Source organism: Mirounga angustirostris, unplaced genomic scaffold, assembly GCF_029215605.1.
Source record: "Mirounga angustirostris isolate CCGP_5_RB_7025 unplaced genomic scaffold, mMirAng1.0.hap1 SCAF_1, whole genome shotgun sequence".
Lineage (NCBI taxonomy): Eukaryota > Metazoa > Chordata > Mammalia > Carnivora > Phocidae > Mirounga > Mirounga angustirostris.
The window spans coordinates 6,513,728-6,541,080 of record NW_026991709.1 but is presented as its reverse complement, the minus strand read 5'-3'; the positions used below and the strand labels follow the sequence as shown (position 1 = coordinate 6,541,080).

Below are 27,353 nucleotides of genomic sequence, written 5' to 3'. Positions count from 1 at the left end.
TTTTAATTTTATTTTTTTATTTTAGAGGGAGAGAGAGAGTGCGTGTGTGTGCCAGCAGGGGGAGAGGTAGAGGGAGAGGGAGAGAGAGAATCTCAAGCTGACTCCCTGCTGAACTCAGAGCCTGATGCAGGGCTCTATCCCAGGACCCTGAGATCACAACCTGAGCCAAAATCAAAAGTTGGACACTTAAATGACTGAGCCACCCAGGTGCCCTGAGCCTATAAATTATTTTATCTTTAACTGTTAATATTAATTCTTTTCATTTCTGCCTTCGGAGAGGTATTAGTGTAGTTTATCTGATGAGCAAATTGCTGAATTTGCCTTTCTGCAGTCTGTGGACACTCTTAACAAAAGTGCATTAATGAGGCAGAGGGCTTTGTTTCCAGAAAGTAGCTAAAAATGATTATTTGGGGCGCCTGGGTGGCTCAGTTGGTTAAGCGACTGCCTTCGGCTCAGGTCATGGTCCCGGGGTCCTGGGATCGAGTCCCGCATCGGGCTCCCTGCTCTGCGGGGAGCCTGCTTCTCCCTCTCCCACTCCCCCTGCTTGTGTTCCCTCTCTCGCTGTGTCTCTCTCTGTCAAATAAATAAATAAAATCTTTAAAAAAAAAAATGATTATTTGTATTGTAGATTCAGATTTTAAAAGGAGACTCAAAGGTTCCCAAGACTATGTCAGGTTTAAAATGGCATGAATCTGAACAATGAATCATGGAACACTACATCAAAAACTAATGATGTAATGTATGGTGATTAACATAACACGATAATTAAAAAACCCCCCAAAACACAAAACTTATGAATGAATAAAAAAGATGTGGAGCAAAGAAAAAAAATAAAATGGCATGAATCTGGATGGTCACTCAGCGTGTCTTTCCACGAGATTGAAATGCCTACTGTAAGAATAATTATTATTTATATTGAATCATTGCCCTCATCTTGAAAGGTCACCCATACACCACACCTGATGATGGTGGCAGGTAGTGGGAACCTCACGGACGAGCAATGGATTTCTCACATCATGGCAGTAAAGGGACTGGACGTTCATGGTAGTTCTGAGCACCATCCTGTCCCTGCCAGTGCAATCTCCTGCTGTTCTATCTATGCAGAATGGATGAAGATGTTATCCTGAGGACATGGCAGAAAACCGTTAGCTAGAAAAAGGAGATACCCGGTGGAAAGCCAGGCACAGCGGAGGCCAGGTTACCCACCTGGCAGAGGAATACTAACTGAAAGTACAGACATGTCAGTCAATGCCAAGTTGGAGTCTGTGCGTCTTAGCCCAGGTAAGGGCTGGGTGCCTGCCTGGGCCTAAACACAACCAAAGGGGACCTTGGCCATTCAGCAAGGCAGGCATCCTCAGGGCTGCAAGGGAGGCAGGATCCAAGCCCAGTTAGGACAGGGGCAGGGCACTCTCAGTGCATAGATGTTACTGGACAAGCTATTTCACGTCATTAAAAACTTATTATGAAATGTGTCATGTGATAAAAATACAGAGCTTTAAAGAGGAATAACAAAATGTACAACTGTGTATGCGCCAAATATTAAAAGAGCCTTAACACCTTAATCACCGTTTCCCTGTTTACATGTTTTGTTTTTTTAGTACTTCAGGTGGTTGGCCTTCATTCCACCCCGCAAATTAGATGTTTCTAATTGTTTTTGTAGTCAATACTTGTTGAGGTTTAGATTTACACACATATTTATTAATATCTTTGCTCATGATTTCTTCTTGCATCATAGATAATACATCTGGAATCATTTCCTTTGATCTTAATATAGCCTCTAAAAGTTTCTTTAAGTGAGTGTCTATTGGTGGTAAATTCTCTAAATTTTTGTTTAAAAATGACATTTTTCAGAAAAAATGTCTATTTTACTCTCATGCCTAAAAATAGTTTCCCTGAAAAAAAAAATTAGTTTTGCTGGGTCTAAAATTCTGGGTTGGTGTTTTTTTTTTTTCTAAAGACATTGAAATTATGATTTCACTTTCTTCTGACTTCTGTGTTGCTGTTAAGAACCCAATTATCAGTCTAATTGTCATTCTTTCGTGGGGAAACTTTTTCCTTGCCCCCTCTGCCTGCTTCCTTCACTCTCTCCCATGCTGCCCTCCTTTTATAAAACTCCCCACCGTGAGTAGGCTCTAGGCTTTATCTACTCCTGCCTCTAGTCTCTGTGGCATCAAAGTGGGCATAAAGATCTACTGGTTTTGTCAGAAACTCTGCCTTGGTGTGTGCTTATGCTTAGAATCCCTGGTCTCACCTGGCAATGATCTTTCCTTTTGTATCAGCTTAACAATGGATCTGTACTTCTTTTCTTAAATTTTAATTTAAAATTTTTTAATTTCTTAAAAGAATTGTTTTTTGAGAGTGTTTCAGGGCCTCTAATCTACTATACTACCATAACCGGAAGTTGAAAAACCATTTCATACTCATTATTTTCTGTATCTATTGGTTAGCGTCAAGTCAAAAATAATGAAAAATTGTTGTTCAGTCCTCAGAAGTTAGAAAAGCTATTTGGACCTAAAAAAAAAAAAAGAAAAGAAAAAAAAAAGAAGCTATTTGGACCCAAGTTGAAGCAAAAGACAATTCACTCAGTGATAAGAAAACCTTTCTAGGGGTACCTGAGTGGCTCAGTCTATTGGGCATCTGCCTTTGGCTCAAGTCATGGTCCCAGGGACCTGGGATCGAGCCCCACGTCAGACTCCCTGAGGGAGTCTGCTTCTCCCTCTGCCTCTGCCCCTCACCCCCCACTCATGCTGTTTCTCTCTGAAATAAATAAAGTCTTAAAAAAAAAAGAAAACCATTCTTGATTTGAAAGCTTCTAGAATTGGCCAACTAGAGAAGTTACAGATCTTTATGGAATTTTTGAAAAATAGAATAAATTTACTTTATTATATTTCACCTACTCTCTACTACTACTAATGTATTCTATCATATAATCTTTTTTTATTTTTTATTTTTACTTTTTTAAAAGATTTTATTTATTTATTTGACAGAGAGAGACACAGCGAAAGAGGGAACACAGCAGAGGGAGTGGGAGAGGGAGAAGCAGGCCTCCCGCGGAGTAGGGAGCCCGATGTGGGGCTTGATCGCAGGACCCCGGGATCATGACCCGAGCTGAAGGCAGACACCCAACGACTGAGCCACTCAGGCACCCCTAATCTTTTTTTAAAGATTTATTTATTTATTTTAGAGAGAGAGTACATGCGTGGGGGAGCAGCAGAGGGAGAAGGAGAGAATCTCAAGCAGACTCCCCACTGAGTGTGGAGCCTGATGTGGGGCTCAATCTCATGACCCTGAGACCATGACCTGAGCTGAGATCAAGAATCTGCTGCTCAACTGACTGAGCCACCCAGGCGCCCCTCTATCATGTAATCTTTAACATCTTGGGAGTGCATGCTCCAGGAATCGATACCAAAGGATCACTTCCTCTTGATGCTCTATTTCCTTCAACTAAGTTTTGAGTCAACTCACAAAAATGCATACAGAGTAAAAGAATACAATTAACCACTGAGTGAATCTGGGCAACAGATAGGAAAATAATAAAGCTTTGGGTAAGAATGACACAAAGAATATGTAACATTTTCTTCCCAGTGTCAGTGGCCTGTATTTGGTTTTAAGCTTCTTAACACATAAGAGTAGTGTGGTTGGTAACATGACTAAGCGGGTTTGAGCTCTGTGTGTTCAAGCCGGCCAGACACACCACCCTCAGTGTGTCAAGAAACTGATCGCTGCCCGGATGACAGAGTTTGGCAGTCATGAAGTCGTCTGGAGAATATCTCCTAGATTTTAATTATATGAAATGAAACTCTCCTGAGCTATTGACAACCATGCTACTGAAGACTGGGTTTAGGGCTGGACCCCTGGGTGGGCCTGGGGGAGTGAGCGAGGGGGGGCTTCACTGAGCTCCAGATTTCAATCAGCTACCAGGTTTCACCTCACTCAGTAGTTTTTCCCACTTTACCGAAACAGGTACCACTGTAAGCCCTCCATAATCCTGTGGCTGCTGGTATCAGAAGGTCTGAGATGGGTCTTATCCCGCAGAAGCTATTAGAGAAATCCTGTGTTGTCTTAGTCTCAGCTGCTCAGGGTCCAAATCCATAGGGCCAAGTGATAAGGAAGCCAGCTAAAGTTATGGCACTTGTGGAGAATCCTTTCACTCTGTATATCTGAGTCTTGTCAGCAGTTCCTGAGCATGAACAGGTGTGTGTGTGTGTGTGTGTGTGTGTGTGTTTTCTCACTGCTCTGTATTCTGCCCAGTGAAATGATAAAAACAAACGTAAAGTTCATGGTTAGAGATTCCTTAACTTTTGGGGTTAGGCGTCTTTGACAAAACAAACTGGGATAACCTTTTGTGTTAGCTTCTAACTTAATGACTAATAAAAAAAGATCAACTTAGGTAAATATTCTGGCTCACAAGTGCGCAGTGGGATTTAAACATTCTTTTTCTTTGCTTCAAGGATTTTGACTCTTTCTTCTCTGCAAAAGAAGAGAATATTATTTATTCGTTTCTGGGTTTAGCTCCCCCTCCAGACTCAAAGGTAAGCTTGAACACCCCATTGGGGCTCCATACAAGTCATAATAAATGAAGCTAGAAATCAGCATCTAAGACTGTTTAATAAATGATGATCTTTAAGTTAACATAGTTTAAATGTATTCCTTATTCTGGTGAAGTCTTACGCATAGAGATAATGCAAAGCTTTTACTAGAGCATGTTGTAAAACTATGCTTTTCATTTTTTTGCTATGTTTACACCTCTTTGTAAACTAAATTGTAGTAAGTCTTACAATACTGAAATTAAGAAACATTGCCTTCAGTAATCTTAAATACACTAAATAACTATATAAAAATTTGAGTTCCCAGGTTGTGTTTATGAAATTATTTTGTAATGAATTGACTTCTCATGTGGCTTATTTTAGTTAATTTTATAATAATATATCACCGATATTAATTCTTTCTATTTAAAATGAGTTGACTTTGCTTTTTTAGAGGGGGGGAGGGTAAGATCCAGACACAAGAACAAGATAAATCTCAACAGTGGTTTTTCTTCTGTTCCATCTTTGATTATGTATAATTATGTCAATTAAATACAGAATTAGGCCAATATCCTGAATTTGTCTAATGGAGATCATCTGGCTCAGTCCATGCACCACCCACTGCATCCTTACTTCTCCCAAGAATCTCACACATGACTCTCCACATACAAGACAAGTACACATTTGTTTAATTCATTTATTCCTTAATAAATTTGTTTGTACTCAGTTTCATTTCAAAAGAGATTTGTGATGACTGAGTCCAAATTAATTCTCATTGTAGGAGAAATAACTCAAAATCCTACCTTGTAGAGATGGGTTTGTCTCAGCGGTATGTGCCGGTGTTCTTTCATATGTCAGCTTCTGCAGGTAACGACATTTGGGACCTCTTAGTGCTTAGGTTAACACGCGAAGGTGTAGCACCAATTCCTTCTCCAAAAGTAACATGCAGATTTCACAACTGGCTAATGAGGTTTTATATGAGGAAGAGAATCTTCCCTTTTAGTGAAACACCTTTCTGGCTTTGGTCAACTTAAATGTAACGCATTTCATACATCCTTTTAACAGTTTAAAAAAGGCTATTACATGCAGTTCATTCTTTTTTATTTGATATAGGAGTTTGGTATGAGAGTTTTATTTGGTGTAGGTGTTTGTTAACTGGGTCATGTTAGTATACTTATTACATTTAAGACATGGTGCCTTGGTGTTAAGGTACATTTCTTGGTAGGAACACTCAGGTCACTTGTATCTTGAAGATGGGAAGGAAAGGTGGAGGGAAGACTGTTTCAGGCAAAGGGGAGAGCAAGTGCAAAGTCCCTGAGGCAGGAAAGAGCATAGAAAGTTCTAAGAACTGCCATGAGGCCCACATTGCTGGAATGAGGGGTGGAGGTGCCCAGGAGGTGGGAGCTGCAGGTGGGCATCCCATGGGCCATAGTGGTGCTCTGGATTCTGTCTTACATGCAGTGGAGACATTGTAAGGGGTTTAAGCAGAGAATTAATCTTATTTCCTTCTTGAAAACTCATTTGGTTACATTATGGGATGAAGGGACTAAAAGAGTGCAAACTATCATAGTAATACAGATGAGATGTCATGGCTGCTTGGACTAAGGTGGTGGGATAGAACTACACAGAAGTGGATGATTTTAGGGCCATTTTGGAGGAAGAATTGGTAAGACTTGCTGATAGATTGAATGTGGGGGTGGGGATGGAATGAATGATTGCTTCTGGTTGTTGGGTGTAGACGTTCACTTTGGTGGAGGACCGTATTTACAGGGGGATGTTAAGTTTGAATGAGACATCTAAGAGAAGTGAGGTGGGCAGTTGCAGATGTGTGTCTTCCTGAGGTCTGGTTGAAGATGCATGTGTGGAGTCTGCTAGCATGTGGATGGAGCTAAAGTAATGAGAGAGGGTTGACAGCAAGGAGGCCAGGCTTGAAGGTGCTCCAAGCTTAAAGCTGGGTAGAGGATAAGCAGAGGCCACCTCTTCAGGTGACATCCCCCTGTAATGAGAGTCTTTGAGGCAGGAGGAGACCAGGAGCGTGTGGCGTTAAGGCCACCGAGGAGGAGCATTTTTCACAGAAGAGGGTCCGATGCTTCTGAGAGATTGAGTCAGGTGAGGACAAACAAGTGACCGTTGGCCTAGACAACACGGAGGTCCTTGGTGGCCATGACAGAAGTAGTTTCTGAGGAGGGGTGAAGACAGAAGCCAGGTGGGGGGTGGGGGCGTCAAAGGAGAACTAACTGGTGGTGAGAAGGAGGGATTACACATGGTCAGTTATCCCTGGGGCATCTCCCACGGACAAGAGAGTATGGCAGCATCTGATTTATTTTATTTTATTTTAGAGAGCTGGGGGGAGAGCAGGAGCAGGGACAGAGGGAGAGGGAGAGAGAATCTTTAGCAGGTTCCATGCCCAGTGCAGAGCCCAAAGCGGGGCTCGATCTCACGACCCTGAGACCATGACCTGAGATCATGACTTGAGATGGTGACCTGAACTGAAATTGAGTTGGATGCTTAACTGACTGAGCCACCCAGGCGCCCCAACATCAGATCATTTTAAAGAGTGCCTGCTCGGGCGCCTGGGTGGCTCAGATGGTTGAGCGTCTGCCTTCGGCTCAGGTCATGATCCCAGGGTCCTGGGATCGAGTCCCGCATCGGGCTCTCTGCTCCTTGGGAGCCTGCTTCTCCCTCTGCCTCTCTCTCTCTCTGTCTCTCATGAATAAATAAATAAAAATCTTTAAAAAAAAAAAAAAAAAAAGAGTGCCTGCTCATTCCTGCTGCTGGAACCCTGGGTCGTGGGTCATGGGTCATGAGTCTTGGGTCATGGTTGAGGTGCTCCACTCTGCTTGTGCCAGGTGTCCTGCTTTCTCGCTCCCACCACCTGCTGGACGGACTCCTGCTACTTCTCGGTCCCCACTTTCAAGACCCCAGACCAGTGGGTGGTGGAAGGAGAGTCTAGATTTTACAACTGAAGACCCAGTAGGGATTTTGTAAACAACAAAGATCTTTTCTTCTTTCTTTTCTTTCCTTCCCTTTCCCACTCTCCCCTTCCTTCCTTCCTTCCTTCCTGCCTTCCTCCCTCCCTCCCTTCTTCCCTCCCTTCCTCCCTCCTTCCCCTCCTCCCTTCCTCCCTTCCTCCCTCCCTCTCTTTCTTTCTTTTTCTTTCCTTTCCTCCCTCCCTCCCTCTTTCTTTCTTTTTCTTTCTTTCTTTCTTCTCTTTCTTTCCTTCCTTCTTTCCTTCTTTCCCTCCCCTTCCCCTTCCTCTTTCTTTCTTTCTTTTTCTTTTTTCTTTCTTTCTTTCTTTTCTTCTTTCTTTCTTTTTCTTTTCTTTCTCTCTTTCTCTCTCTCTCTCTCTCTCTCTCTCTCTTTCTTTCTTTCCTTTCTTTCTTTCTTTCTCTCTTTCTTCTTTTCTTTCAACTTTTCTTTTTTTTTTTTTTTTTTTTTTTTTTTTTTTTTTTTAAAGATTTTATTTATTTATTTGACAGAGAGAGACACAGCGAGAGAGGGAACACAGCAGTGGGAGGGGGAGAGGGAGAAGCAGGCTTCCTGCAGAGGAGGGAGCCCGATGCGGGGCTCGATCCCAGGACCCCGGGACCATGACCTGAGCTGAAGGCAGACGCTTAACGACTGAGCCACCCAGGCGCCCCTTCTTTCAACTTTTCTATCCCAGGTCAATAGTAGTCTGGCAAAGCTTAGGAAGGAGAGTTTTCCTTTAATCTTTTATAGGTCAAATTCTTAGACAGAGCCCCCCTCTGCCCTGGAGTCACAGTGAACAGAGGGGCAGGGGGTAGGAGAGCAGCTCACCCTCTCCCTACTCACAGCAGATCCTGGGTATCACATTCTCTTCATTTCTTTGCTTGTAATGTTGTGCTGTTTTTCATAATGATCACTTCAAACTTTGTCTAGTGCTCTGTTAAATGGATGTATCACAATTGGCTTACTTTATTCCTTTATTTATTTTTATTTTTTCTTATTCCCTTATTTTTAATCTTTACTTATTGTATCATACACTTGTTTCTGCTGTGACAGCCTCATAACGGTCATTTCACTAGTTCATGTAATATTCTATGAAGCTGATGTGCCATAATTTTCTTTACTGTGCTTATGTTTTTGAACATTTGTTGCTCACAATTTATTTTTATTTTTATTTATTTGTTTTTAAAGATTATATTTATTTATTTGACAGAGAGAGACACAGCGAGAGAGGGAACACAAGCAGGGGGAGTGGGAGAGGGAGAAGCAGTCTTCCCGTGGAGCAGGGAGCCCGATGTGGGGCTCGATCCCAGGACCCTGGGATCACGACCTGAGCCGAAGGCAGATGCTTAATGACTGAGCCACCCAGGCGTCCCACAATTTTTTTTTTTTTTTAAATCATAAATAACTTCACAGTGGTTCTTGACATGAAACATGTTGTCTTTCTTTTGGAGTATTTCCTGAAGATACATTCCTGGTAGTGCTTTTAGTGAGACAAAGGTGCATGAGTGTCTTGAAATGTGTCTCCAAATCTCTCTCTGGTGGGCTAGAAACATTTATCCCGTGCACCCTGGTATACCAACTTCACGCAAAGACTGATGAGTGTGTTTAACCTCCTTGCTCTTAGGAGCATCAGATTCTATTTTAAAATTTAGTTTCTGATTTGATTGTGCTATGAAGAGGAAATGTGGAATGGTGAATTTCCATTTTAAGTGTGTCTTTGTGACCCAATGTGTATTTTCATTTCTCTTTGAAAAGACTGTTTCTTGAATATTAAAAAATTAACTTTGATCAAATTACCATGTGTGTCATATCATAAAGGTCTGATGGTGCCACAGGATTATCACAACATGCAGGAGGCCCTGCCTCGAACCTGCATGCTTCACCTGTCCTTTCTGGTTTGCTCCGGCACAGAATTCCCACAGGTGGCACGAGTCCATCCGGGGAGTGTGAAGGCGCTGCTCCGTGTTCTGGCTGGATTTGCCGAGGTGCTGTTGGGGAGCCTGATGCCAGTCTGTGTCTTGATTGTTTATTTGTGGCTGCTTCTGTTTTTCTCATTTCTGGGAGATTTTAGGGTCCCCTTTTTACTTTTGAAGATGAGGTCTTTTCCTTGTTATTTGTGCTGTGCGCTTGCTGGGCTCTAGGAATCTGCAAAATCGTGCCCTTCGGTTCTGGAAGGGGTGGGGGAGGGGTACTACCTCTGTGGTGGTTCATTCCTCTTAGTTCGCATGTTCTTTTCTTTGTTCTTCTCAGAATTCCTCTTATTTGAATAGTGGACATTCTGGACTAATTCTCCAATTTCTAATCTCTTCACTCTCATTTTCCATGTTGTTGTCTTTTTCTCCTTTCTGGGAGATTTCTTCCACTTTCTACTCCACCTTCTGTTTTTTTCTCCCAGTTGTTTTCCTTCTTGCAAGGTGTTTTTTTCGGGGGGGGGGGGTTGTTTTGTTTTTGTTTTGTTTTGTGTTCTTTGGCTGCTCCCTTATTAAATAGCTTCCTGTTCTTGTTATACAGGTTCATTATTTTCCTTAACTCTGAGTTTATGAGATATGGTTTTTCTTTGTACACATTTTCTTCAACTCTCTGCATTCTCTGTTTCTGTGTTCCCTTTCTGTTTCCTTTTTATTTTTCTGTAAGACGTTTTCTCAGATGTCTGGGGACCCTTGACTATTTAAGAACAAGGTGCTAAAAAAAGTTGAATGGATGGTCTAGATCCATGGTCATGACTTGCTGTGTGGTAGGCTTTACCATGGGATGACTTAAAGATGACTTGTTGGCTTTCTGTTAGGGATCTTGGACTGTGGGCTTTTGCTGTTGGTTTAGGTGAGCTTCTCTGGGGAGGATCTTCCATTTTCTGAGGTGGTAGTGGGGATAGTGGGGGTGATGGTAGATGAGGAGGTGATGATGGTGGAGGTAATAGTGAAGGTAGTGTTGGTGATGCTGCAGGTGATGGAAGTGGTGGATATTGTGGTGGTGATGGTGAAGGAGATAGTGGAGGTGGTGATGGTGGTGGTGAAGGTGTTGATGGTGGTAATGGTGGTGGTGATGGTGTTGGTGATGCTGGAGGTGATGGGGGTGGTGGATGTGGTGGTGGTGATGGTGAAGGAGAGAGTGGATGTGGTGATGGAAGAGGTGATAGTGGAGCTGATGATGGTGGTGGTAAGTGTGGAGTAAATGAGTAAATCTGGTTGCCAGTGTTCTGGGAGCAAGTCAGGAAGGGGGTAGAAAGGTCTTCAAGATGTGGACTTCTCAGATAGATCTCTTGTCCTGGCTCTGGTTCTCCATCTCAGCTGGCCTCATGACCAAGAGGTCAGAGTCCCTCTGGTTCAACATCTGCAGACTCTAAACCTGCTTATTTAGGAGTGGGCAGTTGCCTGCCATCCAGGGATGAGGAGGGAATCTAAATCTGCTTCTCATTTCCCCACATCCCTTCTTATAAGAAATTAGGTCTTAGATTTTTTCTAATTATTTTCTAATTATTTTTCTAATTATTACTCAACAGTTTCCTTTTCTGCCTCTAAAATTTGTGGACATTCTTTTTTTGCAGTAACCTCTCACCTGTTTTTTTTGTCCTTGTAAGTTTATCCTTTAAAATAGTCTTTACTGTCATGTAATGGAGTCCTGAGAAGAAGCCAAGGCAAATATCTGCATTCATTTTCCCATAATAACTAGAAACTGCCTGGCATTTTCAATGACCCCAATATTCTCAAAAAGTAAGTATCATGGGCACGTGGGTGGCTCAGTTGGTTAAGTGTCTGCCTTGGGCTCAGGTCATGTTCCCAGAGTCCTGGTTGAGCCCCTCATCAGGTTCCCTGCTCAGCGGGAAGTCTGCTTCTCCCTCTCCCTCTGCTCCTCTCTCCACTCATGCTCTCTCTCTCTCTCAAATAAATAAATAAAATCTTTTAAAAAAAGTATCATTCTCTATTCTATTAAGTCCTTTCCATATGTCAGTTAGTTCTATCTAATTTATTTCTCAGTTACATAAAGAAATGAAATGTTTAATTTGTGGTTGTCTTCTTAAAAACATAATACTGAGATGTAATTCAGACATCACAAAATTCACCCACCAAAAGTATGCAATTAACAGCTTTTTAGTATAGTCACAGATTTGTGCAACCATCACCATGACCTACTTCCAAAACATTTTCACCAGTCACCCTCCAAAAAATCCAGCACCCCTTAGCTATTACACCCCACCCCTCAATCTGACCATTCTCCCAACCCTAAGGAACTACTGATATACTTTCCTTTGTATAGACTTTCCTCTTCTCGGCATTTTCTATAAATGGAATTACACAACATTTTGTTCTTTCTGCCTGGCTTCTTTAACTTAGCATAATGTTGTCAAGGTTCATTCATTTTCTAGTATGATCAGGACTTCTTTCCTTTTTATGCAGAATAATATTCTATTGTATGGATAGACCACATTTTATTTATCCACCTACCAGTCAAAGAATACTTGAGTTGTTTTCATTTTTGGGCTATTATGAGTAATGCTGTTATGACCATTTGTGTATCTTTTGCTTAATTTTATTTTAAATGGTACTATTTTGTATTATAGGCTGCTGTGCAGTAGAATCATTTGTATAGTTTTAAAAATTCAGATGCCTGAGTTCTACTTCAGACCTGAATTACTGGGGAGAGGCCCAAGGATCTTCATTTTTAAAAGTTATTATTATTTTTTTTTTAAAGATTTTATTTATTTATTTGACAGAGAAAGACACAGCGAGAGAGGGAACACAAGCAGGGGGGAGTGGGAGAGGGAGAAGCAGGCTCCCCGCTGAGCAGGGAGCCCGATGCGGGACTCGATCCAGGGACTCCAGGATCATGACCTGAGCCGAAGGCAGTCGCTTAACCAACTGAGCCACCCAGGCGTCCCATTTTTAAAAGTTCTTTGGTTGATTCTGATGCACACTTCTGTTTAGCAACCACTAAACTAGGGACTCATTTAAATATTCATGTATGTGCCTCTCTAAAATGAATGTGATACCATATTTGCTTTAGTTAAAAAATTCAAACATTACAGAGCAACTGTAAGGTCACTTTGCTTTCTTCCCTCCCTGGGGACCATCAACATTGTTGCAGGATTACGAGGTTCTTGTCTCACCTTTAGAGAAAGAAAAAGCTCTTTAAAGTGAGAGTGGTCCCAAATGGGTTGCCACTGAGGGTTTTTAGTGGCAGTTTTTCATTGAAAACTTGACCAGGAAGCTTGTGGCCTTGAGATTCTCACGCCATCTTGGTTTGAACAAGGACTATTGATAACATCCTTAATGACTTACTTCTTTGAGGTCTGGTCATTTTCTATGATTACAATGTAGCTGCCAAAGAAAAATATTCCCTCACTTCTGGGGCCAAGTGGTCCGGTCTATTTCCTTATCTCTTGTTCACTCTGGCTTAGCTTCTGCCTGCCAGGAATAGTCTCAGAGCCCAGCCAGGGGCCCTCTACCTCTCCCTGCCTAGAACTTAACCCTTTCCTTACTCAACATCATGAATTAAAAAAAACTCGATATAAAACTATATATATAAACTGTATATTTATCTCCACAAGCAATGCATATGTTGCTTTGTAATTTTAATGCCTGATTGGTATCACATTTTTAAGAATGTTTTATAGCTGGCCCTTTAAAAAACATTATGCTTTGAGACATATCCATACTAATATATATAAATTTGTTTCAGCCTCTGCTAAGTTTTATCCCATTTAAAAAATATCTAATTTCAGTTTTTATATCCTGTCCTGATCTGTGCCTAAGTCCTGTCATATTGCATGAAATTCTCTTTAACTAGTGGAAGAAAGGGCTGGCCATGGAATTATAATATCCAGCCTAGAGAGAGCTAAGAGACTGTCCAGTCCAGATTCTTCTCTTCCCAGAGGACGGGCTTGAAGTCTACAGGATTTACGCAGATATTCTGCTAATTAGCAGCACAGACTGTTCTAGAACCTCTGGTATTGTCAGCATTGCTTGGATTCGTGGGGAAAGTTCCTTAAAGTGTCCTTTGGGAAGACAGACACTTGATTTATGGAAATGATACTATTTGTCACAGTGTCATTTTGTAGTAAACAACATCGTGGATAAGTATCAGCAAGGAAATTAATCTCACCCTAAAAATAGACACTCTTGACAATTACATAGAAAATGTATGCTATAAAATGATATTAAGTATCATACACAGCATTTTTGCTTTTGGAATATTGTTCTTGTCTAAGGCAGGCTGTAGGGGGCCAAGTCTGAGGCCTGTTTTCCCCAAGAGGGCTTTGCTAGTAAACACGGGCTCCATAAATGCAACTTTAGTTCTTTAAAACTATCTGGTCAGATCTGATTAAATGAGCATCCTTGTTAATAGCACACTCCAGGCAAGGCTTTGGTTGCATACCCGGTTTCCACTTATGTCCTGGCAACAAGGAATACCTATCCTTATGGAACCTAGACAAGTAACTATATTGCCTTGAAACACAGAAAGACTTGAGAATTTTCCAGTTCTGAAGGGGTCAGGCAGAGAGAATATCACTTACAAATGTGTCATTTCAACGTACAAAAATAGAGTCTGCTACATTGTTGTGATTTATAAAAAGCTTAAGAGGAAAGACAGAGGGCTTCCTTATATATCCAGAAAATAGGACATTAAAATAATATCAACAGTATTCCAAACAAAAACTATACTCATCCTTCCCCGATTCATTGAGTTCTATGTAATTAATTCTCGTTCTGCTGGATCTGGGGTTGGTAGCCTCATGAATCCATCTGCTTCCCAGCTAGAGTTCTGGAAATCCTGACTCAGTCCACTGGTATGGCCTCAATATCTTTAAGTGTTGCCATCAGAGGCCTATACTCCGAAGTATCTGGCATATAATCCTTTTCTCAGGGGCTCTGGGTCATCCTATGTGGAAGGTGAAGCAGTCTGGCTTGTACTGGACTGCGAAAGCTTTCAGGGAAGCAGCAGAATAAAACAAGCTGAGAAAAATATCTGTCGATGACAAAAGACTTAAAATAACTGTGGCTAATTTTTTAACTGATAATTTTCAAAGGTGAAAGACTTTATGCGGATTATAACAAGAATAATGCACCTGATATGAAAATGTGGTTGTTTCTGTGGCATGCGAAACAAAATAATGAAGTCAGTCCAAAAAGTTTTAGACAAAATATCTATAAACATAATCACTAAGCCTGTTTTCAAAGACAGCAAACATTTTATCTTATTTGTAAAAAAAATGGATGAATAGAGGAAAACTCTTGATATAACATAATTATCCAGAAACATACTACACCATGAATATACCAAGCATATGTCCCATGAAAGATACCATGAATGCCAAGCACATTCTCACCATACATGGTAGGAATATATCAAGAATAGCAAGTAAAGGGGCACCTGGGTGGCTCAGTTGGTTAAGCGACTGCCTTCGGCTCAGGTCATGATCCTGGAGTCCCGGGATCGAGTCCCATGTCGGGCTCCCTGCTCGGCAGGGAGTCTGCTTCTCCCTCTGACCCTCCTCTCTCTCAAATAAAATCTTAAAAAAAAAAAAAAAAGAAAAAAGAATAGCAAGTAAGGAGAGTCAGTAGGTCTGGACCAGGCCCTAAACACCTATATATTAATACAACTATATGAGTAGGTGATGGGAATCCCTAGGTGAAAACTACTGTTCTAGAACATGCTAGATGGAGATGAAAAAAGTAAAGATATGAAAAGTAAAGCAAATTACTGAAGTTATGATTGATAACCTATCCTATGGTTGTCAAATGTGAGGCAAGGAAGCATGAGGATCAATGTCTTTTTAAGATTTTATTTATTCATTTGAAAGAGAGAGAGAGGCAGGAGGAGAAGGAGAGAGAGAAAATCTGCCGTAGACTCCCTGCTGATGCACGGAGCCCAAGGAGCCCGTCTTGGGGCTGGATCCCATGACCCGTGAGATCATGACCTGAGCCAAACCGAGAGAGACTTAACCGACTGAGCCACCTAGGTGCTCAGGATCAATATCTTTTATACATTATTTTGGTCAGGGGAATATTATTAAGATATCAATGGCAAACATCTACTCATATATGTAATTAGATTTCCTCTGGCTGATAGAGTTGAGGACAGTCATGCCCATGTTAGAGCATTATGTTTGCAGAACGCCGTGGGGGTGACTACTGGGTGTCAGAATCTCTACATGCCAGGGAGCACTGTCCTTCTCACTGCAGCTGTCCCGGGAAGTTCTAACGTTCCTGACAGCAACGCCACAGACATGGCTCAAAAGGCTTCTTTCCCATCCCCCTGGGGGAGTCATGCTGCAACCTCTTGGAAGGTGGATTTGCTCTTTGGACACATCCAAGTCTGATGAAGGGTGCACAGATGATCTAACTGCATCATGGAAATTTGGGCCCCGATTAATGCATGATGAAGAGTTTTGATACTCGTTTTCTGGTGTGATTAGTGAGCGCCTGTTGAAAGCAATTTTGAGTAATGGCAAAAATATCTAGTAAGTGCAGCATTTCCCAGTAACCTGCGGGAGGAAGGCCAACCGAGCAGCTGACCCCAGCGCCTTCCACGGAAGGGGCATGAATGAGGAAGCCAGAGGAGACCTGGAGAAACATTCCAGGGGCTCCGTAAGAGGGCCGAGTCTGGAGCACGAGCACCTGTTCTGGGATCTGCTCATTTGAAACTGCAAGCTGAACAACAGACAGGGGACACGGGTGAGGCCCGATCGTTGTTCTGGGAGCTCAACAGGAGCAAACACATCAAACGTGAACTCAAACACAGCGAAGTAGAAACCCTGCGTGAAAGCCAGGGGTCTGGAGTTTGGACACGGGAGACCTGACATGTGAATAACAGGAGTTCCAGAAAGAACAGAAGGCCTGAAGGACGAGAAGGAGTAAGTGTAGAGATAGGGGAGGGCCTTCCGCTTGAAGATGCTGCGGCCTCTTGTCTCACGACCATGCAGGAGAACCCAGCAGAGCTGTCTGAGGGCCAGAAACTAGGGAAGAACGCTCGGAAGATGGGAGGCAATAGTGCTGAATTGAAGGGGGAAACTAAGGCCCAGGCCCTGCCCAGGTGGGAGTGGCTCCCAGTGCTCTCCCCGCCCCCACGAGGTGTGTCCCAGCCACAGGAGGGCCCGGGGTAGGGCCGGGGTGCTGTGGAGCAGCCTGGAGGGTGGAGTACTCTCCCCCACCTGCATCCTGCCCTCAGCCCCGCAGCGGGCAGTGGTCAGCGGTCAGCAGAGCTGCCTGTCCCTGGGCGGGGCGGGGTGTGATCTGAGGGGCGGGGAGGCAGGTGGGCCCCAACCGGCTCCTCCCCAGAGGGTCGGGGAGAAGGGTGGACACTGGCAGTCAGCCCCAACCTGGGCTGCAGGTCAGGAGCCCCTGGGGAGCTGTTAATGCTGTAGGATGCCAGGGCTGCCTCCAAGATCAGTTAAGCCAAAATCTCTGGGAGGGGAGCTTCCAGATGAATTTAATGTACCGCTAGGGTTGAGAGCCACTTCTGTAAAGGAAAAGACTGTAATAATTCTGACATCAAGAATTTTAAACTATACTGGAAAAATCCAGGAGTTGTGGAAGGGCATATGTGAAAAAGGACTTAGGTGAAACTATCCATATGGATGGGGAATATGGAGAAAAGGAAATTGAGGTGTTCTGAAGGTCTCATTTTAATTGGAGGAAGGCAGGTAAGCCATTTTGATGGGGATCTTATGTGTTATAGAATTGTGATATATTAATAGAGAACTTTACATTTTATGAGTAGGAAACTAAGCAGCAGTGAAATAAACCATTTCAGAACATTTAGATGAACAAGGTAGAGGGCAGAGCTGAAGAAGACAGAATGGAGAGACGTGAGCCAGCAAAATAAGGAAAGGAATAGCGTGGGAGAAGACAGATGAATAATGAATAATGAATTAATATGGCAGAAGGAATTGAACTAACTACATCAGTGTTCTAATAAATTTGAAAAGGCTGAAAGTTCCTGGCCACCCACCCAGTCCCGCAAAAAGAAGGAAAACAGAAGAAAAAGGACAGTCAGTTTAGATTCTTGCATAGCTATTCCACAGCTGATGAGAGAGGGGTGTTCAGATATCCAACTAGGATTGTGAGTTGTCTCTTCCTCCCTCTAATCCTGCCAGTTTATGCTTTTTATAGTTTAAAACTCTATGGTTGGGCACATTCGTACTGATGAGTTTTAGGACTTCCTAATGGACTATTTTTATCATTACCAGATGTCTCTCTTTTTTTTTTTTTTAGAGAGAGAGAGAGCGAGAGAGAGCATGAGTGGAGGTGGGGGAGGGGCGGAGGGAGAGGAAGAGAGAGAATCTGAAGCAGGCTCCATGCCCAGCACAGAGCCTGATGCAGGGCTTGATCTCACCACCCTGAGATCATGACCTGGGCTGAAATCAAGAGTCTGACACTTAACCGACTAATCCACCCAAGCATCCCCTGGTGTCACCTTTTTAGTCTCTGGTAATACTCTTTGTCTTTCTCTCTTTCCATCATGATATTAACAAACCCACTCCAGACTTCTGCTTACCATTTGCGTGGTATATCTTTTACTGTCTTTTCACTTTCAACCTACCTGTGCTTTTATTTTTATTCTGTGTCTTTGCAGACAACGTAGAATTGGCTCCTGTGCATTTTCATTCAGTCTGACAATCCCTGTGGTCAATTGTACCAGTTAGTCCATTAACTTTTAAGTAATCATTGAATTGATTTTGTTTAGATTTATTATTATTATTTTATTATTTGTTTTTCTCTTTATGCCCTTCCTTTTATTCCTTTGTTCGATGCTATGTTGTTTTCTTTTAGGTTGAGTGTATTTTAGGATTCCCTCTCTATCTATTGGATTTTTAGCCTCACCTCCTTGAACTATTTTATAGTGGGTTGCTCTAGTGATTGTAGTGTATGGTGTTAGTGTTTCACAGTTTAGAGTTAGTATTGCACTGAATATTTTTTTTAAAGATTTTATTTGAGAGAGAGCGAGCGAGAGAGATAATGAGTGGGGGGAGGGGCAGAGGGAGAAGCAGACTCCCAGCAGGGAGCCCGACATGGGGCTCCATCCCAGACACTTAATTGACTGAGCCACCCAGGCATCCCAGTCTTATGTATTTTACAGAAAGAAAGAGGAAAAAGAATCTTTTCTGTTTACCCAGATATTTAAAAAAAAATTCTGATGCTTTTTATTCTTTCTGAAGAATCAAGTTTCCATCTAGTGCCATTTCTCTTTGTCCCAAAGAACTTACTTTAGCCTTGCAGATTGTTCTGTAGTGCATGTTTGCTGGCAGCAAATTCTCTTAGTGTTCGTTTATCTGAAACTGTCTTGGCTTTCATTCAGGAACGTTTTTGTTGAGCATAGAATTCTTAGTTGATGGTTATTCTTTCAGCACTTTAAATGTGTTTTTTGATTCTGTCTTGTGGTCTCTATACTTCTGATGAGACATGAGGATTCTTTGAATCCTTGTTCCCTGTATGCAATATGTAATTTTTCTCTGGCCCCTTTGAAGATGTTCTCTTTGGCTTTGGTGTTCAGCCATTTGATTGTGTTGTGCCTAAGCATGGTTTTCTTTGTATTTATCTTTATTGGGGTTTGCTGAGATTCTAGAATCTGTAAAAATATGTCTTTCACCAAATTTAGGAAAATTTCAGCCATTATATTTTCAAATATAATTTCTGCTCCATTTACTCTCATTTCTCCTTCTGGAATTCCAATTACATATATGTCAAACCTTTTGTTATTATTTCATACTTCCCTGAGGCTTTTTTCACTTAAAAAAAAAATCTTGTTTCTGTCTGATCTTCAAATTAGATGATTTCTATTATTAATTATTTATTTATTAGAGAGTGCAAGCAGGGAGGGGCAAAGGGAGGAGAGAGAGAGGAATCTTAAGCAGGCTCCACACCCAGCATGGAGCCCAATGCAGGGCTTGATCTCATGACCCTGAGATCATGAGCTAAGCTAAAACCAAGAGTCACACTCAGCCAACTGAGTCACCCAGGTGCCCCTAGATGATTTCTATTGAGCTATCTTTATGTTCATTTATTTTTTCCTCTGTCATCTTCATTCTGCATTCTGCATCCTGTCTAGTGAGTTTTTTACTTCAGATACTTTTTTCAGTTCTAGAATGTTCTATGTGTTCAATTTTTATAGTTTTTCTCTACTGATGAACAATTTCCAATTGTTTCATCATTGCAAGCATATTTTCCTTTACTTCTTTGAGCATGAGTGTAATGATTGTCTTGAAATCCTTGTCTGCTAATTCCAACATCTGGGTCCTTTCAGAGATTGTTTCCATTTATTGTTTTTTTCTCTTGAGGATGGGTCATATTTTCCTTGTTCTTTATATGTCAAGTATTTTGGGTTGTGTCTTAGATGTAGTGAATGTTGGGTTGTGCAGACTGTATTTTGTTCCATTCTTCTGAAAAATATTGACTGTTTTTTTTATTCATAGACATTTACTTTGTGGGACTCAAACTGCAAACTCTATGTAGCAGCTAGTGAGCAGCTCAAATCTCAGCTGAGTTATTTGTTCTTTAGCTGAACCAGTCCCATGCATGGGTGGTTGGGGGCTTAGCTGGAGATTTTGGCAGAATTCATAAGCAGAATTTGGGGCTCCCTCTCTCTTGTCCAGGATTCTGTCCTCATTTCCTGGTAGCTATGGTTGCCCCAAGTTCTGTTTCCTGATTCTTCAGGCAAAAATGCCTGAGTTTTCTGTTGTGGTTTTATCTCCCCCCATAAGATTTGCTTATTCTCAGACTTAAGCCCCCAAAACAGTAACTCACTCAGTGCCATTGTCATCTTTCTTTTTTAAAAACCATCTTTTTTTTTTTTTAAGATTTTATTTATTTATTTGACAGAGAGAGAGACACAGTAAGAGAGGGAACACAAGCAGGGGGAGTGGGAGAGGGAGAAGCAGGCTTCCCGCGGAGCAGGGAGCCCGATGCGGGGCTCGATCCCAGGACCTGAAATCATGACCTGAGCCGAAGGCAGACGCTCAACGACTGAGCCACCCAGGCGCCCCTTTTAAAAACCATCTTAGCCATTTCTAAGTGTATAGTTCAGTAATGTTAAGTATATTCATATTGTTGTGCAAAAGATCTCTAGAACTTTTTCACTTTGCAAAACTAAAACTCTGTACTCACCCAACTCCCAAGTTCCTCCTTTCCCCAGTCCCTGGTAACCAACATTTTACTTTCTGTTTCTTTTTTTTTTTTTTTTTAAGATTTTATTTATTTATTTGAGAGAGAGAGAATGAGAGAGAGCACATGAGAGGGGGGAGGGTCAGAGGGAGAAGCAGGCTCCCTGCCGAGCAGGGAGCCCAATGCGGGACTCGATCCAGGGACTCCAGGATCATGACCTGAGCCGAAGGCAGTCGCTTAACCAACTGAGCCACCCAGGCGCCCTTACTTTCTGTTTCTATAAATTTGATTATTTTAGATATCTCATATAAGCAGAATCAAACAACATTTGTCTTTTTGTGAGTGGCTTATTTCATTTGACTAGCATAATGCAATCAAGGTTCATCTGTGTTGTGGTATGAGACAGGATAACTTTTCTTTTTAAGGCTGAATAATATTCCATTGTATGTATGTTCATTCATTCATTCATGGACATTTGGATTATTTCTGCTTCTTGGCTATTGTGAATAATGCTGCAATGAACATGGATGTGCAAATAATTTTTTATCTGTCAAATGTCAAGTCCCTCTTGAATCTTTTTGCTTTGGCTCATTTTCCTCTTATTTTTTCTTCTCTTTGGCTCTCTTATTTGTTTGTTTGTTTTTCAAAGTATGTTCCACATCCAACATGGGGCTTAAACTCACAACCCTAGATCAAGACTTACATGCTGTACTGACTGAGCCAGCCAGGTGCCCCTGTTTGTTTCTTTTTTTAAATTCAGAATTTGTAGTCATTATCTGTTGGAAGGTTGGGTTCAAAAGGAGAGTTCTTGGCTGTAATGGAATTGGAATTGACAGTAAAATTGGATTTTATTTTATTTTATTTACTTATTTATGTATTTACTTTAAAGATTTTATTTATTTATTTGACAGAGACACAGTGAGAGAGGGAACACAAGCAGAGGGAGCGGGAGAGGGAGAAGTAGGCTCCCCGCTGAGCAGGGAGCCCGACACGGAGCTCCATCCCAGGACCCCAGGATCATGACCCGAGCCGAAGGCAGACGCTTAATGACTGAGCCACTCAGGCACCCCAAAATTGGATTTTAACAAAGATGAGCCATATGTTAATTATGAGAACATAATAAAACAATCATTTAAAGAAAACTTGAAATAAAGGGATGAGTATACAGCAGGCATATACAAACAACAAAAAAACTGGAGTGGCTTTAATGATATCAGATAAAGAGGAATTCAAGACCAAAAGCGTTAACTAAGTGAAAAGGTATTATATAATGAAAAATGATAAAAATCTATGAAGAAAATACAGTAGTCATGAATCTTTATGGATCATGCTACATAGCAATCAAATACATAAATCAAAAACTCCTAGAAATACAATGAAAACTTGTGAAAAACATATCTTTTAATAGATACATTGTACTTATTACTTATCAGGTACTATTTTAAGCACACACAAATATAATTAGAAACTTAATAGATGTATATAGGATATACATATGCGTACACACAAGAATAACAATATATTAGATAGATATTGATAAAATATATTGTTCCCTGAACTTATTAAAACAATTTCCACAGCTATCATATACTTGGTCACAAAGAAAACCTTCATAAATTTCAAAAGGGGATGATTTTACAGACTATATTCTTATCCCAAATACAGAATTACAATCTGAAAGAAAAATATCATGGAAACTTGAGAAATAAATATATACCATTTCAAATAACCTCATATCCAGAAGAAAATAAAACTGATATTATAGGGGCACCTGGATGGCTCAGTCAGTTAAATGTATGATTCTTGGTTTCAGCTCAGGTTATGATCTCAGGGTCGTGAGTTCTAGTACTGTAACGGGCTCCATGCTGGCCATGGAACCTGTTTTTAAAAAAAGGATTGTCCAGAGCATTTGGTTTCCTGGTGCTCCTAAAATAAATACTCAGTTTAAATAATTAACAACAGGAAAACAAAATAAAAATGTAGACAGTATGAACCAATAAAAAGAAAAGCCAAAATCAGTTAAATACAAATGAGGGAGAAAGTTTGTGTCTTTGTGCATATGGACATGCATATGTACATATATATGTATGATTTGAATAAATGTAATTTGAATACATATATATGTAATTTGATTATATATAATTTTAACAGAGAAATGAAATAGATGAAACCCCTGACCAGTTGATATATTACTTAGAATACTTTCAGTTTTACTTAGATCAATTCCTATTATAAGTACAGAGGGGAAAAGTCTAAATAAAATGTTAGCAAACTGTATAATGCAAAGCAGAGTTTATTCTATTAACATAATTAGTTACATGAACTGATTAATGGAGTAAACCCATATGATTGCTTCCATGAATACCAAGGAGATATTTGATACAGTACTTCAGACATTCCTAGTTAAATTTAAAATGGATTAAAATATAAATAGGAGGAAACTAATTAAACATGATAAAAACCAATTATCAAAAGGCAGCTGTGTCACAATGAATCATGACATGTTGAATCATTTCTATTACAGTTGGAGGCAAGATAGGCAAGCCTGTAATCACTATATTATTAAACTTTGTTTTAGAAGCTGTAGTTATTATAGTCATGTAGGAAAGTAAAATGTATCATGTATATGTAATACATGTGAAATTTAAAAATTATTTGTATGTGATGTAATTGTACACCTAGAAATCTCAAGACACTCCAATAAAATCTATTAGAATTAATAAGAGTTTATGACATTTCTACGAACCAGAAATAGCACTACTGGGTATTTACCCCAAAGATACAAATGTAGGGATCCGAAGGGGTACATGCACCCTGATGTTTATAGCAGCAATGTCCACAATAGCCAAACTATGGAAAGAGCCAAGATGTCCATCGACAGATGAATGGATAAAGAAGATGTGGTGTTACACACACACACACACACACACAAACACACACAATGGAATATTATGCAGCCATCAAAAGGAATGAAATCTTGCCATTTGCAACGACGTGGATGGAACTGGAGGGTATTATGCTGAGCGAAATAAGTCAACCAGAGAAAGACATGTATCATATGACCTCACTGATATGAGGAATTCTTAATCTCAGGAAACAAACTGAGGGTTGCTGGAGTGGTGAGGGGTGGGAGGGATGGGGTGGCTGGGTGATAGACATTGGGGAGGGTATGTGCTATGGTGAGCGCTGTGAATTGTGCAAGACTGTTGAATCACAGATCTGTACCTCTGAAACAAATAATACATTATATGTTAAAAAAAAAAAGAGGAGATAGCAGGAAGGGAAAAATGAAGGTGGGGAAATCGGAGGGGGAGACGAACCAGGAGAGATTATGGACTCTGAGAAACAAACTGAGGGTTCTAGAGGGGAGGTGGTTGGGGGGATGGGTTAGCCTGGTGATGGGTATTAAAGAGGGCACATACTGAATGGAGCACTGGGTGTTATATGCAAACAATGAATCATGGAACACTACATCAAAAACTAATGATGTAATGTATGGTGATTAATATAACATAATAAAAAAATAAAGAGTTTATGACATTTCTGGATAAAAGAAAAACATAAAAATTAGTAGCTTTTGTATCAACAATAATGGATAGGAAGTTAAAATGTAAAAATCAAATCTCATTCACAAGGGTGATAAAAATCCATAAAAGTATTGAGGAATAAATTTATCAAGAAGCATATAGATCTTCATATTATAAAGAACATAATTGTATTCTGAAGGACTTCCACAAATACTAAAGCAATAGAGAGACCTACAATGTGTCTGGATAGGATGACTTCACAATAAGAAGTGAAAATTTTCTAAACTAATAAATATGTTTAATGCTATTTTATTTTTTAAAGATTTATTTATTTATTTTAGAGAGAAAGAAAGCACAAGTGGGACGGGCAGAGAGAGAGGGAGAGAGAATCTCAAGCAGACTCCATCCTGAGCATGGAGCCCCATACAGGGCTTGATCTCACAATCCTGAGATCATGATTTGAGCCAAAACCAAGAGTCAGATGCTTAACCAACTGTGCCACCCAGGCGCCCCTATTTAATGTTACTTTAACCAAAAGCTTATTTTTAAAAATTTGACACTAAGAAAAATGACCTTAAAATTTATTGGAATAATAAATGTCTGAGGAGAGCCAAGAAAATTTTATTTTTTATTTTTTTAAAAAGATTTTGTTTATTTATTTGACAGAGAGACAGCGAGAGAGGGAACACCAGCAGGGGGAGTGGGAGAGGGAGAAGCAGGCTTCCCACGGAGCAGGGAGCCCGATGCGGGGCTCGATCCCAGGACCCTGGGATCATGACCTGAGCTGAAGGCAGACGCTTAACTACTGAGCCATTCAGGCACCCCAAGCCAAGAAAATTTTAAAAAAGACTTTGTGTAGCAACTTGCCTTTCTGAATATTAAAATTCATATTAAAAGCTACACTGGTAAAAGCAGTATGTTGGCATGGGAACTGATAAATATATTCATGGATATGTCTATATATTCATATATAAAATAGTGTATTAACAGATCCAAATATATACATAAAACTTAATAAATGACAAAAACGTCTTAACTAAATGGGAAAATGATGGTATATAAATAGTACAGACATACTTTGCTGTTTATCTGGATGAAAACAGAGCCCTAGAGGGATTAAGGCTCTGGATGTTCATAACTAATATAAATTAATAGCACTGAATTTCAGAGAATAAAAATTAGATAAATTTATTTTTATAAAATGCTAAAAACTGAAAAACAAAATTTATAATAATTTATAGACTAAAAATAAAAGTTGTAACCTGACAAATAGCCAATATTTCTATTATATAAATAACCTCTAAAAATTGACAATAAAAGACAAACAACTCAAGTAAAAAGGGGCAAAACATATGAAGGCAAGTATGTGGACAGGAACATAAGTGGCTAAAACTCATGGAAAATATGCTTTTCTCTTCTAGTAATTAGGAAAATGAAAAGAAAAACAAAATTACATATTCTCCAACACGTTGGCAGAGATAAAAAAGAGCAATCATCTTTATTGGTCATGAGGTTATATAAAGGAAAAGAGGACATTCATTTATTTACTATGGAATATGAATTACTACAGTTTATTTTTTTGGCAAGAAATCTAATAAAAAACCCATCATTTTATTCAGGTTAATATAGTGTTGTTTATAGAAGTACAAACATATAAATTCTGAAAAACCATCAGCTGGGAAATATTTGATTAAATTATATATTTAATATTCAGCAGGTATTTAAAAAAATGAGGTTAGAAACATCTGAATTAACTTGGGCAAATGTCCATGATACATTAAGCTAAAAAATCAAGTTGTGCCCTGTGTTCCCATGTCTATTTAAAAAAACACAAAAATAAAACAAAAATAGCAACCAACCAAAAACAAAAAAACCAAAAAAACCACCAAACCAGCCTGTATGTATGTATTAGGATAGATTTAGGTACATATCAAAATTTTAATATTGGTTATCATAGGAGCAGGGCACTAGATGGTGTGTCTATGGTTTAACTGCCTTTGTAATACAAGTAATTGATCTCCCCCTAATTTTATTGAGATATAATTTACATGTAACATTGTATTAGTTTCAGATGTACAACGTAAGGATCTGATGTATGTATATATTGTGAAATGATTACTATAATAAGTGGACATCCATCACCTCACACTGTTACAAAATTTTTTCTTATGATGAGAAAAATAGCTTAATATTTTAGAAGGTTGGCAACTGTGGATAAGTCCAAAGAGCATGAAGTAGGAGGTGTAGACCTAATCCCACCCCTAATTTGCAATGTGACACTTTCTGCCTTGATCTTCTCATCTCTCATGTGTGAGTGGTTGTAACCACCCTACTGGTCAGGCTACAGTGTTGTTGTAGAGATAAAATGAGGGATGAAGACAAACATAATTTGAATAGTTGAAAGATGTTGAAATGCAAGCTATTATCCTTAAGAAAATTCTCAAACATTCTCAATTTATATGATGCAGGTGACAAAATCATCTGAGGAAGCATCTTCCCTTCCCAATGGCGATGTAGTGGGAGAGGTACAGGGCAGCACGGAGGTAAGAGTTAGTATCTTGAACCATCTTCCCCCAGACTAGCTTCCTCAGAGTGTCTACTTGGTTCTCATTTTTCTTTTTCTTTTTTTTTTTTAAAGATTTTATTTATTTATTTGAGAGAGAGAGACAGAGAGAGAGCATGAGAGGGGGGAGGGTTGGGAGGGTCAGAGGGAGAAGCAGACTCCCTGCTGAGCAGGGAGCCCGATGCGGGACTCGATCCAGGGACTCCAGGATCATGACCTGAGCCGAAGGCAGTCGCTTAACCAACTGAGCCACCCAGGCACCCTGGTTCTCATTTTTCTGTCATTCTACTTTACATAGATAGAATATCTGTCTGTCTGTCTATCTATCTATCTATCTATCTATCTATCTATCTATCTATCTACCTATCTATCATCTGTCATCCATCCACCCACCCATCATCATTCCATCTATTTATTCTCTATGTATCTTTGTATCTATCATCATCCATCATCCATCCATTTATTCTCTATGTATCTATGTATCTATCATCATCCACCATCCACCATCCACCATCCATCCATCATCCATCCATCCATCCATCATCCATCCATCATTCATCTATTATCCATCCATCATCCATCCATCCATCCATCATCCATCCATCTATCCATCTATTTCTTCACTATCTATCTATCCTCTATTATCTTTTCTTACTCTCTAAAATTATAA

At 40.2% G+C, this 27,353-nt stretch overlaps 1 protein-coding gene across 2 annotated transcripts in view; it reads left to right on the top strand.

Annotated features, from left to right (window-relative positions):
• Positions 1 to 27,353, top strand: part of SH3BGR (SH3 domain binding glutamate rich protein) — a 60,771-nt gene that overhangs the window by 14,972 nt on the left and 18,446 nt on the right. Inside the window, exons 3-4 of one of the 2 annotated variants that reach the window (XM_064578776.1) lie at positions 4,452 to 4,532; positions 26,589 to 26,663. In XM_064578776.1, the coding sequence (XP_064434846.1) occupies positions 4,452 to 4,532; positions 26,589 to 26,663 (156 nt within the window). The remainder of the gene's footprint in view (positions 1 to 4,451; positions 4,533 to 26,588; positions 26,664 to 27,353) is intronic. The other variant, XM_064578775.1, reaches the window with a different exon arrangement.